Source organism: Bos indicus, chromosome 8, assembly GCF_029378745.1.
Source record: "Bos indicus isolate NIAB-ARS_2022 breed Sahiwal x Tharparkar chromosome 8, NIAB-ARS_B.indTharparkar_mat_pri_1.0, whole genome shotgun sequence".
Taxonomy (NCBI): Eukaryota; Metazoa; Chordata; class Mammalia; order Artiodactyla; family Bovidae; genus Bos; species Bos indicus.
The window spans coordinates 99,402,382-99,418,981 of record NC_091767.1 but is presented as its reverse complement, the minus strand read 5'-3'; the positions used below and the strand labels follow the sequence as shown (position 1 = coordinate 99,418,981).

Sequence of the window (16,600 nt, the reverse complement as noted above, 5' to 3'; positions counted from 1 at the left end):
TTTAAAGTTTAATTTTGCGGGGTGGATAAACCTACACGGTGAAGGTACAGGTAACATTCTCTTTTTCGTGGGGACATAAAGAAAAGAGTCCAGATGGAAAGCTCTGGAATCAACAGGGCAGGTGAATGAAGAATTAATTCAGGAACAGCACCGTCCACAATGGATGGACCGGAAGCATCCCAGCAACCACTGTAGGTCAGGAGTGTTTTACAAATATGGTCACTACAGAGAAACGTCTCAAAATGACCACTTCATTGAAAATAGATTAACGGAATATATCCATGAAAAAGAAAACAATATAAAAATTGACACTTTTTTTTTAGAGAATAAAAGCAAGGTTCGTGGATTCGCCTAAGTTTGGAGATCACTACTGATGCTCAAAACAATGCTTGTTTCATGTCCTTAGAAAGTTAAAAATGGTGCTTCTCATATAAAGGGCCCATCAGTTAAGTCATAAGAAAGAGAGACAGCTGTTGATGGGCAGGTTATGGAATTAGTCCCTACAATTCAGCTGTAACAAGCACTGGGTTCTTTTTCTTTTACATCAACTTCATTTCAGTTTTATCAGAAGGAAAGCCAGAGATGCACAATACTGTAACCTGGAAGCTTATGTAAGGCAGCAAAAAGCATCACCCTAGATCGAACAAACTAAGTAAGGTCCACTTTTGGCTACACCAGCGTCTGGCTAGACCCCACAGCATTTTGCCACATAAAATGTAAAAGCAAAGATCCACAGTAAGGGAGGCAAGTGAGAAATCAGCAACCTGGCGATGTGTGACTACATGATAGGAACATGACAAAACGATTCCCCTGGTGCCCACGGGTTCAATTCCAGTCAAATGAATTAAGGCTACGAGATCACTGGCTGATATGAAGAGTCCATTCCAATCGAGCAGTAAGGAACCAATTCCCTCTTGAAGACACAAGGAAAAGTTTAGAGGAAAAGCAAGTTCTTGGAAAGAGTGAAGCACACACATGCATGTTGTCTCTGAGCTGAGGAAACTGGAGAAAAAAACGAAAGGGGAAAAAAAATAAGAGGGATCAAAGCAATCCAACTGCAAGGCAAGGCAGGTGTTTGCTTCCAGTTCACAGTATCGCAGTTAGTGGTACAGTGAGGTCTACGTAAGTGGTGGAGAGCACAGAGGCTGCCCGGAAGAAAGGGGGAGAAAGAAGTGGTCACATGACAACACAGCACTGACAGCGCTTTTTCTTTTGGGTACCTGGGGCTGGCTCCGTGGCCAAGCTCTCTTCCTTCCCTTCAGGGGATGAGGGCTCAGTGGTGTCTGAGATGGGTCTCCCGGACACCAGCTCGGCTGCATTCCCATCAATGGTGGACACGTCTGTCACTGTCTTCTCCCTCAATGACTTCTCATCATCTTCGTCAATGAGGACCAACTCAGCCTTGATGGTTTCATCATAGCCTAGCACCTTCTTCGTCTCCTCTTCATCCTCGATATTTTGGTAGCCCATGAAAATCATGGTGACCGGCTGATCCAAGTTTGCCTCCGGCCCTTCAGTGCTGGGGGCTGGAGCCTGCTGCCCTGGGTTCCCAGAAGAATGATCTTTCCTAGACTTATGGACCATTTCTAACTTGGCTTCTTTGCAGAGCATGTGTTCCTTAGGGTGGCTGAGGCTCCCATCTGCAATCCCAGTCCTTTCTGACACGTGCCCTCCTCTTAAGCTTGATTGTCCAGCTTTCTGAATAAGCTCTTCTACATCCTTTGAGCTTAATGTGTGCACTCCATTTTCTACTATGGTGCCTCCTGAGTGCACCTCATACACTACTTTGGTACCATCATCAAAGACTTTGACTCCTCTCTGATGGACCCCCTCTGGGCCAATGGTGGATGTAGAGAGAATCTTGGTCTCTCCTGTTTGTTTGTCTTTCTCCACATTAATTTCCATGGCGTACACAGCTTGAATGAAAACAAGAGAAAGGAAGTGCATGTTACAACAAAAAAAGCCAGTGAATGGTTAATTGCCAAACAGACAAAAAAAACGGTGTTGTGCCCTTTCTAGTCTAACCACCAAGCATCTTGAGTGTTAGCGTGAGTGCACCGTGGACAGAGGTGGTTATATATGTGTTTTAATACAGCAGCTAAATGCACTGGGAAGACACGTGTACAGAGTTTCCATTTCTCAATGGCACTCAAACTTCCAAGGAAGAGGAGCTAAATAAGGCCACGAGCGACTGTTGAGATCCAGTGCGACACATTTCAGGGAAGCTGATGACATGCGAGTTCACCTTGATTGGGAGTGTACCCTAGACTTAGACAATTTTAAAGTCCTTGGTTAGGATGTAACCTAGTTCCAAAATCTTAAATCTTTTTAAAGAACTCTTTTACCAAGTGTTCTTTTTTTTTTTTTTTTGACATTTCCCTTTTCTGTGAATGGAGATTATGCGAAGGGTTTTGCAAGACGGCACATGGCCATCCTTTACGGTACTCTAAAAGAGGACATTTCCAAAAATGGAAAGCTATGAAAGGAGTCAGATTATATGCTCTGTGGGCTTCAGTCACTTAGCTAGGTTTCTAAGACAAGAACTAGAAGAAGAAAGACTAGGGGGGGCGTTATCCCACGACACGGGAATTCGAGGACAGCGCTCACAGAAGGCCTCTTTCTTCCCCCATGAACACACTGCCAAGCCCTCAAGGTCCTGCCCCATGCTGTCACCCCCAGCTGCTGCCTCCTCTCTGTTCCACTGTCATCACTCACCTGAGATACTACTCCGTCTTTCCTAGATGATGATCACAAGAGCTTCCTACCTGGTCTTCCCAGGCACCACTCTCAGCCTCTCCAACATCCCAAATCCTGGGGCCAGTCTGAGCTTCCCCAGGACCAGCTCTTTCCTGTCCTGTAAACCCTCACGACACTCCATACTTTCTAACCTATTGCCTCAGAGGCTCCCCATGAGGCACATGTTCTGGATGGGAAGACACTTGGCCTCGGACCCATGGAGCCAACTGTCCCTTGACACCCGTTCCCTGAATGACCCACAGATACATTGACCTCTGCAGCTTCAAAACTGAGTCCATCTTCTCTCAAAGCTCCCCAGAGTTTTGGTGAGAGCAAAGTCTTGGTGGGACAAGCATAGTCTTGGTGAGAAGTAATACCTAGTCTCTCAAGCAAGAAGCCTCAGAATCATACTTGACTTTCCCTTTTCTTCCTAATTCCCCATCATCAAACAACTGCTGAAACTAATTCTACTTCAGATCCATCCCCATGCATCTCCTCACCATTATCTCTGTCACCACTGCCTTAGACCAGACCTTCTGCACAGCAACCTGTGTCTGATTTCTATCTGCTACTTCTGTCATTTCACTTCCAGAGGGCCAAAGGAGAGGAAAATGGTTTTTACAAAAAAAAAAAAAAGAATTTATATTGATGTACAGCAGATATCAAAGCAATATTGTAAAGCAATTATCCTTCAATTAAAAATAATTTTTTTAAAAAGAATTGTTATGAAAAATAAGAAAGGAAAGAAAAAACTTACAAGTAAAGGCAAGAAAGAATTTAAGAAAGAGAAAAGGAAAGAAACAAGAATACCCAGCAGAGATCATACATGGTCCACGAAGTCTAAAATATTTATGATCTGGCCCTGTATAGTAAAAGCCAGCCGACCGCTGTTAGCCTAGGCTCCACCCTGCCCACAGAGTTATCTTACTTAAAAACTCTCCATCAGCTCCTGTGTCTGCAGAGGGCAAACACCAAACTCCTTAGCTTGGCATATAATTCCCTTGGCATTTGTCTGCAACCTTCCTTTCTTATCTTGCTTTGCCTTGCAGCCTCTCTCATTCCACATGCGCTCAGGCCATAACAGAGGTCTCACTGTTTCCAGGACATCTTTCCACGACCATTTAAATCTATGCTGTCCCTCTGCCTAGACTGTTTTGTCCCTTCTCCACTAACAGACTCTAGAGTCTGGTGTCACATCTCTGCTTGTCATCGCCGTTGAGTTCCTATCTCTTTCTGAACTATAAGTTCCCCACTGTGTTAAAAAGATCCAAACTATCTTTCCAATCAACGTTTTGTTGTTTCCTTACCCTGTACAGCAGCTAAAAAACACCATCTTACACCTAACATTTCCTGCTTTTAAGATTCCTTTCTCTTGAAATGTCCTACTTTTGAGTTTCTTTATATCCAAATGTGACTCATCCACTGATCCCCAGGTCAACTGCACCCTCTTCCATGAACTTTCTTTGATCACCCCATTTCTAAGATATCCCTCTCTTCTCAAGATTCTCTGAACACTTCCTCTAAACTGAGGGCACCTAACACTGTCCAGTCAGTAATATAATTATTTGTGGGAATGTTTTATTAGCTCCACAGATTTTTAGGATCCTGGAAGGCTAGCTTTTTGCCTGGCATCTTTCAGAGATTCCCCCCGCCCCAAACACCTACCTTAGAGCCTTTTGGATAGAAGGTACCTGCTAATCATACCTGTGAAACAAATGCTACTAATTGAAAAGTCTAATTGGTTGTTTTAATCTAGTGACAAATAGTTTATATGACACCGATGAAAAGGTATACACAGTGATTAATGCTTGTACTGGGTGAAGAATAACAATGGTATTTTGTCTGCTTATAAGATACAATCTGACATGGTTAACACTTAACTAAGAAGATTTTGAAACAAATTCCAATGCTTTATTTTCATTGTGTCCGTTTTGAAAGTTTCACTTGCTCAGCACAAAGATCTTGAGTTTCTTTAAGTGACACAGTGGGAAGCCAACCAATATTTGTCAAAAAGGTACATCAGCTCATACAATGACGGTGATATCAAGAGAACTATGTCTGTTATTTCCTGATTTTCCATAAAATGTGTTATCAAATAGAATAGGCATTTAAAATCTTTTTTTCCAGTGGTCATGTATGGATGTGAGAGTTGGACTGTGAAGAAAGCTGAGCGCCGAAGAACTGACGCTTTTGAACTGTGGTGTTGGAGAAGACTCTTGAGAGACCCTGGGACTGCAAGGAGATCCAACCAGTCCATCCTAAAGGAGATCAGTCTTGGGTGTTCACTGGAAGGACTGATGCTGAATACTTTGGACTGAACTCCAATACTTTGGCCACCTCATGCAAAGAGTTGACTCATCGGAAAAGACTCTGATGCTGGGAGGGACTGGGGGCAGGAGGAGGAGGGGACGACAGAGGATGAGATGGCTGGGTGGCATCACTGACTCGATGGACATGAGTTTGTGTAAATTCCGGGAGTTGGTGATGGACAGGGAGGCCTGACGTGTTGCGATTCGTGGGGTTGCAGAGTCAGACACAACTGAGCGACTGAACTGAACTGAATGGGCTCCAAGAACCTGTTCTTTAAATATTACATTTATATTAAAAGGCACAGTTTTGGGATAAAATATTGCATCCTATCACTATTAACACACTCATGGGACATGTTTAAAAATAAGCAATATAATAATGATGGACAGAGGAGCCTGGTGGACTACAGGTCCATGGGACTGCAAAGAGTCAGACGTGACTTTGCAACTGAACTGCAACAGTAGCAATAATGATTGTCAGTTAATAGATATAAAACCCCAAACCATCCAGGAATATGTGAGCCAAATGATACACTGAGCTGTAATCAATACAGAGTATGGAATAAAACATTTCTACTTTTATATCCATATCTGATAGGATACACATTATTAACATAGGAATCTTTAGGGATATCCCTCCCTCTCTCTGCCCACCAATGAGAATGCTATCCTTTGTGGTCCAATTTTCCCTTCTCCACCATCCTAATGTCCAAACTCAGCCGGACCTTGCCTATTCCTAGAATCAGAGACTGGACTAAAAGGAGGGATAATGGGGAGAATGTCTTTGCTGCTGCTGCTGCTGCTGCTGCTGCTGCTGCTAAGTCCCTTCAGTCGTGTCTGACTCTAATGGTTAATCAGATCCATACAATTAAGAGCTGAGAAAGGAGGAGTTTAATGGAAGAGACAGTAAAAGCTCTGTGAAAGATGGCTACTGCTACTACTGCTAAGTAACTTCAGTCGTGTCCGACTCTGTGCGACCCCAGAGATGGATCTCCAGGCAAGAACACTGGAGTGGGTTGCCATTTCCTTCTCCAATGCATGAAAGTGAAAAGTGAAAGTGAAGTCGCTCAGTCTTGTCCAACCCTCAGCGATCCCATGGACTGCAGCCTACCAGGCTCCTCCATCCATGGGGTTTTCCAGGCAAGAGTACTGGAGTGGGGTGCCATTGCCTTCTCCGTGAAAGATGGCTAAGGAGGGGATATTCTGTGGCAGTGAATGATGCTTTGGAGAGTTACTTGTGGAGGGAAGAAAAGGGAATGTGAGAAGTCCTTCTGGGTGGAGATATGAATTGGATCCCTTTCAACATCCTTCAGAAGAAACAGGTAAAAAAGAACAGAGTTTCTTTTCAGTGGGTTTTCTTTTTTTGCCTGTGATTTTATGCTACATTTTGTGAAGTGTGAGATAACTCTGGGTGTGAACCACAAGTGACATGGATTCATTAGGGTTACAGATTAATATTTATATAATACACACTGTTCTTTCAATATTTCTAGAATTTGAAAGTAGAATACTTTAAGACATTTTTATAATAAAAAAAGCTTAGATAGATGATGCCATAAAAGACAACATTCATATGTATTTTTCCCCCAGATAAGACCTGGGGCTTTAAAGAAACCACAGATTTTTAGTAGATTTCTTCAGGTTTGGTCTCCCATTCCTTGTCTGCCTTCACTCTTTTCTCTTTAGTAAGGCAACTCAGGCAAACACTTCGAGAAGCTTGAGCTTACACAAAGGCAATATTTTCGTTTATTTTTTGGTTTTCTTTTGAGATTTATTGAGATATTATTGACATATAACATATGTTAGCTTAAGATGTATGATGCGATGATTTGATATACATATATACTGCAGAATGATTACCAAAATAAGGTTAGCTGGCCCCTTCACCCCTTACATAATTGCCAATTTTAGGGGTAACTTTAAAGATCTACTCTCTTAAGACAATATTTAGACTTCATGGATACACATATGAGAATGTTACTAGACATTCAGAAAACCACAAAGTGTGAACATTTTTCTTAAATGTGTTGTTTGTGAATAAGTATTTCTATTTTGCTTCAGCTCTTAGCCAATAATATCCCAAATGTGCACGAGGGTGGATATGAACCAGCAGGAAGATAAGATTTACATTTTGTTTAGGAGGCATGCACACAATTTTTAAAACTCTTCTGCTTTTTACTGCTGCCAAAGACCTCTCCCTTACATCATGCCCTCCTCTCTAACCACAGTGAACACTCTCTAATCTGCCCTTTTCTTCCCACAAGTTTCCCCATGCCACAGGTACATGACGATGAAGATCGTAAGGGCTTGATATCTGTGCCATCTTATTGGAAAAAAAAAATGAGGAGAAGGGTACTGCTCAGGGAAGGAAACTTTCTGGAGAGCCCTTGAAAGAGATTTTGAAAGAGCTGCATGGACATAAAGAAAAGTATTCGAGGAAGGACCAGGTAACAGAAAAAAAGGAAAGAGTCCAGTAGATGTTCCAGTGATGGGTTGATTGGAGTCTGGAAGTATGTCTTTATAAAATGATATAAGTATTGATTTTCAAGTATCACACACTGACAACAGTGAGACTGGAGGACACAAGCATGTTTGTTCTGCCTTCCAACATCCCAGCGAGAGAGCAAGTAGTATCTCCATTTTGCTAATGAAGAATAAGAAGCAAAGGGGCCAGTTTCTGCAAAGGGATACAAATGGATGGCATCACTGGTACTGTGACTTTGAGCTCTGTGTTTGGTTTCCTTGGTTTTTCTCCCCCACAGCTCCTTCATCCATAGAAGGGCCACCTTGGAGAAGCAGAGATACCCTAATGGGGTTGATGAGCCTAGTTTCTAGGTTCTGAAAAGACCCAAGTATGAGCAAGAGTGGAAGGCCTCCAAGAAAGATGCCCGGACACCACAGGGCCCAGAAAGAGGGTGTGAAGAACACAGAATGCTTGATTCCAGGTCAAACCTGCTGCCCTGGCTCTTTGCGCCCTCTTGTCCCCTGTCACCTTCAGCCTGGACAAACACAGCAGCTGCAAGGGCCCTAAGGGACCCAGGGGAAAGGAAACAAGAGGACCCGACACAGGTAAGGGGAAAGTGACACAAACTGGCAAGATTCCATTTCAGAATCAAGCCAAGAGCACACAAGACAGAACCCTGCCCCATGAAGACGGAACTTTTGATTATTGTTAAATTCCTTGACCCAGGCTGCTCCCAGCTCACTTCCCTTGACTCACTGTTATCAGTGGGTGGAATAATAAAGTTGAGGGTCCATGTGTAAAGTATAAAAATCATGTCCCATGGTCATCAGTCATCATATGGGAGGTGTCATAGGAAGGGAGAAAGTGAGTCTGAATTCCTATCCAGGTCACATCTCAATTTGGGGCCTCATTTTCCCGACTGGTACAATGAAGGGTAAGTAGCTCTTTTTTTTTTTAATTCAAGTATAGCTGATTTACAATGTTGTGTTAAGTTTCTGGTGTACAGTGAAGTGATTCAGTTATAGAAATATTAATGTATATATATATATGTGTGTGTGTGTGTGTGTGTGAGTATACATGGTATCCAGCTTTGATATTCCATGCTGCCATGGAGAGCCCACGTGGCCTGTGAGTCAGTGACGTATCAAATCCAAGAGGAGGGAGCGCGATGGACAATCAGACCACGACCACCACCCAGCAGTGAGATCTTCCCTGTGTAATACACATCAAGTGGCTGGCAACGTACCATGTGGAAGAAAAACAATACATACACTTGGCTTATTGAATGAATATATACACATGCATCTCTTTGAGCATAAGACTATATATATGCATTTATGTTCACTCCTCTTGAGGTGGGAAATATAAAATTAGCACTGTGATGTCAAAAATGATGAAAATGGGGATATTCATTTAGAGTGAATCCTTCCTCTCATCCCAGAGAGCAATCTCTAACTTCAAAACCCAACAATCAAACATTTCTTCAAATCAAATGTTTTCCCAAGACACTGTGCTTTTAATAAAAATAAGTCAGCCAGGGCATAATGGTGAAGGACAGCAAAGTTCAGTTGCTCAGTCGTGTCTGACTCTTTATGACGACATGGACTGCAGCATGCCAGGCTTCCCTGTCCATCACCAACTTCCAGAGCTTACTCAAACTCACGTCTATTGAGTTGGTGATGCCATCTAGCAAGAGCCAAAGCCAATTTCTCATATTGACTTTGCTTCAGTCTTTTTGGTCAAGAAGGGCAGTTTACAGCTTGAGAAGTGTTGGAAAGAATACTGCTAAGAGGTAACTGAAACCCAGGACTGCTAAGATGTACCTGAAACCCAGGTGAATAGAGAAGATTGGAAGATAATAAAACTCCCAGGGATACAACTGCTCACAGTGCTTTGGGTCCTGTGCCCCAGTTCCCACATCAATGAATTTGTCCCAAGGATTTCATATACCAGGAAAGGCAGTGGAGGCAGAAATGCCAAGTTCAAATTTTCAAAACTGAGAAGGAAGGAATTCCATAAACTATATATAAATAGCTGGACATCATGGCTGGCTAAACTCTAGAATCAATTCTGAAAGAGCAGAAGCTGGGCACATTAATCTCAATTTTTTTTTTCCTTCAAGGTCTCTAGACAGATTAGACAAATGACAGATAAAAAGCACATTGGATCATCATAAAGTCCCTATTGTCCTTATGTGGATGAGACAGAAACATGTGCCATGAGTGTTAGGACAACAGCCAGAACTTGTTACTGGTTGGAGGGCCATGCCCCATAGGTGCCGGGTAAGGATTCCCCAGGGCCAGGAGGATCCCTAACGGTGAGCTCCAGGCTTCTGACTTTTTATCAAACTGTGCAACAATTTTATCAATGAAATGATGATAAATAATGCCAGTTTGCTTTTCAGATCTGAGATGATACTAAACCGAGAGGAAAAGTGAGGGTGTTTGGAGCCCCAACCATGAGCTGTAAAAATCCAGACAACAAAGAGAGTTTCCTCCTTTCAAATAGGTTAAACCCTTTATTCAATGAAACCTGATGCAGAAATACGATAAGGAAGCACAAGGCTGGGGAAGCCGCTGTGCTTGAAATGGGACAGAACACCAAGTCCCTCACCTCAACCCCTTCCTTACCTTCCAGAGACTCCTCGGTGACCCCAGGGGCCCCGGACACTCCTGAGGGACACTTAACAGGAAGAAACTTAACAGTCATGTAAAATCTACCAAGGGCCGAGAGGCACATAGCCTATCCTAATTTTTGCCTCTTAAGATTAAAAAGAGAGGAATCTGTAGGCTCTTCTGCACGTGAGAAGGCGAAGTAGTATGGTGCACAGTTGTGGGGAACAGACTTCTCACTGCCACTGAAATGACTGTGGAGCGATGACTCCGCTGGACAGAGGGAAGGAGGCCCGGTAGTGGCGCAGGCCACTCACCGGAGGCTGCACCTGAGAGCCTGAAGCGGAAAGGCCGTGAGGACCGCCAGGAAGTCACATGGCCGTGGCCTCTGTGGGGACTGTGCTGGGCAGCTCTGAGTCTTGCCCTTCAGAGACCAAGCGGGGCATGTCCACAGGGGAGGGACAGGCAGGGCTAAGGGGGTCCAAGAAACCTACCATCTCAGGACCAGATGAACCGAAAGGGGCTGCGGGCATTAAGGGGATGGAAAGTGAAGGCCTGGGAAAGACAGGATGTGATAGCCGCTTTCAAATATTTAAACGGAAATCAGAACTTAGGTTTGTTCTGAAGGGCTCCTAAGATACAAACTTCGGTTTGTATCTTAAGGATACGTAAAAATAGGTAAAAGATGAAAGCAGCAGACTAATGAGAGCTCCATCTGAGGATGAACTTCCCAGGTGTCAGAGCCAATTACAGACAGAATGGGCCATCTGTAGGGAGACCCAGGTCATGGTGTGTCCCTGTGGTTTGAAGGCCTCGTGGCAAGGCTCTGTCCCTGGGCTTCCATGTTTGAATAAGGAATTGGAACAGATGCCTCCTGATTCTGCAAAGCAAAGATTGTAAATAAATTCCCATTTATACAGAACCCAAAACCTCCCAAACTCCAGACAACCAGAATATTTGTCATAATACTGAGTAACGACCAGTGACATTTTTTAAAATGGCCCTAAGACTGTGCAAATTTTCAAAAGGACACCCCTAAAGCAAGATGGATGATACCTATAAGAAAGAATTCCAGGGGCGACTGCCACTCATTTGTAAGCTGTCCATGCTCTGTGTAATCACTGCTAGCCATAACTGATCATTAATCTGGATGCTCTATTTCAAAAGCAGCCTGGACAAAGCAGTTAACCACATCAAATGCAATTCCTTTCAAGCCTCTGCATCTGTATATTTCCACAGTAGATACATTTATGCATATTGGTTCTTAACTGATAAACAAAAGTACATGTAGACTTATTTTTTAGAAGACTTTTAATACATAATACTTTTTCAAAAAGGCATTTGCTATTTGGATTCATTATGTTTTCACAGTATCTTCCAAGAGGAAGGATCCTAGCTTGTGAAAGTGTGTGTATTCCTATGCACACAGAACTGCAATCCCAGTAACATATCATTCTTGAAGCTCACATTCCTTGACTGCCGATGCTGCTCAAATCCTGTTCATATCTCTCAGTCCCCACACACTGGCCCTACCGCCTTCACGAACTGATCCGTTAATTAGGTCATATTGCATGTCCTGTGAGTCGCAGAAATGTGGAGAGGAGCTAGAAAGCTGTTTACCCACAACTACTGGGAACCACCAACACTCTAATAACACGCAGGGAGGTATGTGCCTTTTGAAGAATTGTTATCCCGAGTTGATCTCAGAAGTGCATCTTGGAGCATTTAAAAGAATCTGCAGCTTAAATCACTGCCAATGGTCCCTTCGTAGGATGACTGTAGCTACAAGGTTTTTAACTACCCTGGGATCCTAGCTTGAGTTTGACCAGATATCATCTACAGTACCTGCCCCCAACTCTAGAACCCTGTGAATCTGTTTGTACAATAATATGCTAAGATATTTATAGAGTCCCCAGGAATACTTTTATTTTGCCAATGTACATGACAATTATGTCAATACCTGCAGAATTATTTTACTTCTATGTTAAAAGGAAGGCTAACATAGAAGTTTGCTATGTTTGCTTCATAAAATACTGTATAAACAATTTCCTCTGACTTATTAGTCCATGGTTGTCTTATAAAGGTACCCTTCCATGACTTCTTTTAAACATAAATTTACCTGGATTACATAAAGCATAAATCTGATGCTCAAATTCCAGTTCACCTACATTATCACAAACCCTACAGCATTGGTGGCTCATTTTTCCATCCAACCCCTGCTCTCAGTGCCTCTGTGCACAGAGCAAAAAGGATTGGTATAGTGATTTATTAAGCACAGCGTCCAGCTCTGATTTCTGGGGCACATTCACATTGAACAGAGCAAAGCAGAGTTCTCCATATGTTTTACACTCACAAATGTATTACTCGCTACAATCCACAAGTGTGAGGAATATTAGCAAGAAGCATACATTCATTAAACTGCTCCTTTTATTTTCCAAATATACCACAGGAGGTAAGAAATAACTCCAGTAATGAGGAGACTTGAGAATCTATATGTTCACAGTGTACAAACAGCTCAGTTCCCAAAGGATTACCACAACATTCTCACACACTTTGAAAATAGTTTCCCCCCACCTTCCAAGCATAGCTCATTTGATCTTGTAGAATGAGGACTGATAATAAAGACCACAAACACAGATTCCTCCAAAGTAGGAGGAAACAAGCTCTATGGTTTTATCAATACTCCCTCCCCTTGGCCCCCAGAAACCCCTCAGGGACCAGTGCCTGCCCTGTGTGGCCACTGTAAGTTCTACATCTGAAGCTGCGCTGAGGAGGGGGACCGCCCTCCACGTAAGAATATCTGGGCATCCCTCATTAATAAAGCTCAGAGGAATGCAAGCCCCACGGTCAGTCCTGGCATCAAAAGCAAACAGTTCCCCAGGACTTACCAGCTGCTCTGCTGGTTCCGTCCTGCTCAGGTGATGGTTCTGCTGTTCGTGAACAGAGGATTGGCAGGTCGGGGAGCTGGGAGGAAATGTGATTTACTGCATCTGGTAGCAGAGAATAGGGAATACAATTAGGCACAGTGTTGAGAGGCCCGATGGGTTCACTGCCGAGACAGCAGCTTGTCTGCCCTACATAATGGACCACAGAGGTGGCCATTGCAAGAGAGGATCAGGGTAAACAAAGACCAGCATTTGCCCAGTGACTGGTATTCAGTAGAGTAGCTGAGGTAGGAGAGATCCCGGCCAGAAAGCTCAAGCCCCAGAACAGCTCTATGTATTAAAAGATTCAATAGAAAGCTCTAGATTCTAAGAGTACAATGTGTTCAGAGGACAAAAAAAAAAAAAAAAAAACAGGGAGAGAGATGAACTAGTGAGAACCATTATCAACTTGATGTGGGTGCGTTCTCAGTCGCTGTGTTGTGTACAACTCTTTGCAATCTCATGGACTGCAGCCTGCCAGGCTCCTCTATCCGTGGGATCTCCCAAGGAAGAATACTGGAGTGGGTTGCCATTTCCCTCCCCACAGGATCTACCTGACCCAGGGATCAAATCCAGGACTCTTACACTGGTCTGAGCCACCAAAGAATGGGATTGGGCCAAGTATGGGACTTCAAACTAGAAACATGGAAAGTGAAAGTGAAGTCGCTCAGTCATGTCTGACTCTTTGTGACCTCGTGGACTGTAGCCCACCAGGCTCCTCCGTCCATGGGATTTTCCAGGCAAGAGTGCTGGAGTGGATTGCCATTTCCTTCTCCAGGGGATCTTCCTGACCCAGGGATCGAACCCAGGTCTCCCACATTGCAGGCAGACGCTTTAACCTCTGAACCACCAGGGAAGCAGTAGAAACATGGAAGACATGTCTTAAACAGAATTGGAAAACAGATTTGGGAGTCTTTCCTTAAACTGGAAATATCACTTTATGTGCCTGATTCATTCCAAAGACAAATAGGCATAAAAAATTTTTTTTTTCAGAATTTATCCCACAATTTCAGTCCTTCTGTCTGGTGTTTCAGCTAGAAAATCTAGAGATTCCAAATAACAGCACCAGTGAAACACCATGAGCTCAGCTGCAAGAAATGTGGCCATGCAGAATAGAGAGAACGGCTCTGCTTGGGAAAATATCTTGAAAGTTCATTTAGGGAGATGGAGGCCACGGAAGTCAATAGGTGTGTCGAAGTATTAGAGGAGAGGGGGAAACCACTGGGGTGAAACAGGGGAAGAATCTGTGCACACCCCAGAGAGCAGGGGGAAAGTGAAGGAACATTCTAGAAAGCTGGACTCTAGGTGATGTGATTCCTTCCATGTGCCAAAGACACACCCCATTATCCTGGAATGTTGATCACTGGTCAATGATCACGTCTAACTGCTTACCGCATATTCTATTCAACAGCCCACAAATCATCTCAAGCTCAACATGTCCAAAACAGAACTCTCATCTCCACTCATCTGCTGCTTCTCCTGTGCAGCGTATCTCAGCTCACTGGTACCACAATTCACCCAGGATCCTGGCAGTGCCCCTACCTCCCTCTCCTGGTATCCAGTCAGTCCCCCAGCCTTCCCACATCCATCCCGTCCTCTGTATCCCCACTGATACGGACTTAATTCTGGCAGGTTTCTGTTTTCCTTTTTAAATTTCATGTAGGAGAGTGCTTGTGACCAGACACCAAATTAGGATTGGTTGAGCTCTGTACCGACGAGGCCACTGCGGACTCACATGCAGCCGAACAACCAAGGATGTAGTGACACTGGACCACCATGTCCCAGGGCAAAGGGAACAGATGGGGTGGAGCTTCTCTAAGAGAATGGGTTTGTCTGTATCAACCCTTTGGGGAGACAGAACCAGAAGTCAGGAGTCGGCAGGCAGGCCCTGGGTTGGAGCGAGGCTCAGGTTACTGTTTCTCCCTGGGGCCTCATGTGTTCTGGAATTGGGCACTGGGTCAGACAGACATAGTTGAAGGCCCTTCGCTGCAGGGGAGGAAGGTGGGCCTTTGAGATGATGCTGGGCTAGAAGATAGCCAGGAAGCAGCCTAGAGAGACCCTCTGAAATGGCCTGAATTTGAGCCAGGGCCTCAGAGTATGGTCACATGTCTCTGCCAGTGTTCCTTAAGTTAGCTGGGAGATTCTGTTCTCACTCTGGAGACTTGTGGGAAGGGTCAGGACCCTAAGCCACACAAGGCAGGACCAAAGAGAGCAACAGTCGGGGTAAAGCAGGGCCTGAGCAGGTAGGGGGAGACAGTGGTCCAGGGGGAGGAGGAGTAGCACAGTTTAGGAGATGGGAGGAGACCAGAGCAGATGTGCACAACTTCTGAGTTTCTCTGAGGATTTCTAGAAGTCTGTGGAAGGGCAATCTCGGTAAGTCCAACTGCCTACGTTCAAATGAGATGCATTTGAATCTCTCAAGCCATTAAGACTAGGTAAGACTTTGCAGACTGGTCACACGTGTCTGGTGCCTTCTATGCTACACATAGAATTTCCAGGACATTTCTGCATACTGAAAGATTTAGCAGCCAGAAGTAAAAGCCACCCGTAGGCAGGGGATTCTGCTCATGACTCCTACTGCTTACATTTCAGCCTCCCCCAGGAGGCAGCTCCCCAACAGAAGGGAGCAGGTGATGGAGTTACCTTTGCCCAGTGGTCACTGGCTACAGGCTCATGGACTACAGCTCTTATGGGGCTGGGGCTCCATGGTTTCTGCTCCTGATAAGAGGTGGCAGGGGGTGGGGCCCAAGGGAGAGGGTAGGGCAGCCCCTCAATATATCATTAAGTACTAATTCCTGAGGTTCTGCAGCTCCAAGGGATCTGATAGACCAACACAAGGAAAAAGAAACAGGGCCCCCAAAGCTTTCTGGGGGAGAATTCCTTCACATAATCTCAGTCAGTAAACTGCCCTCTTCCTGACAAAGTCTGGGTGGCCTATCATGCTTCTTCCTCCTTCTGTCCGAGGAGGTAACAGTCAGTTATAGAACAAAGAGGAAAGGGGAGTCCTTCCCATTACCCAGCACTGCTAAAATCGTCACCATATGAAGAACATATATAGCCAACGTTAGAGAGAAACAAAACTGATGCAAACTCTCCTAAAATCATGACTTCTGGGCAAGTGAAGACACACTAGGTCCCAACAATTGGTATGAGGGTTTTGATGCAGGAAAGGTTCCAGGCTGCCCCAGACTGGGATGGGATGGAAATCACAGTCTCAAACAGCAAGGACAAGACAGGCCCAGGACAGAGGTTTTCCTTTGCCAGTTCTGGCCAAGGGTTTCACACCAGCTCCCCAGTGGGTAAAGAACAGAGGTAGTTCTAGGTACATACCATGTGAAATTTATACTTACACAAAACACTGCGCCTATTTAGGGCAGTAAAAACAACCCACCCAATCAATTTTGACTCCACCATATAACAAGGATGTATGTGGGGTAGGGAGGAAATGAGGGGGCATCATGAAGTACGTGGCCAAGAAATTCTACTCATGATTAAAATACATAGCTCTTGATTGCCAAGGCTATCATGTAATCAAAAAACATTGGTGATCCAGCA

The 16,600-nt window shown here is 44.3% G+C and overlaps 1 protein-coding gene across 6 annotated transcripts in view; it reads right to left on the bottom strand.

Moving 5' to 3' along the window:
- PALM2AKAP2 (PALM2 and AKAP2 fusion) overlaps positions 1-16,600 on the bottom strand; it is a 517,050-nt gene that overhangs the window by 218,859 nt on the left and 281,591 nt on the right. For 3 of the 6 annotated variants that reach the window (XM_070795255.1, XM_070795256.1, XM_070795257.1), the window contains exons 7-8: positions 13,010-13,111; positions 1,221-1,916 (exon numbers count right to left, since the gene is read on the bottom strand). The exons of 1 other annotated variant lie outside the window; for it this stretch is intronic. In XM_070795255.1, coding sequence (XP_070651356.1) covers positions 1,221-1,916; positions 13,010-13,111 — 798 coding nt within the window. The remainder of the gene's footprint in view (positions 1-1,220; positions 1,917-13,009; positions 13,112-16,600) is intronic. 2 more of the 6 variants (XM_070795258.1, XM_070795259.1) reach the window with 1 other exon arrangement.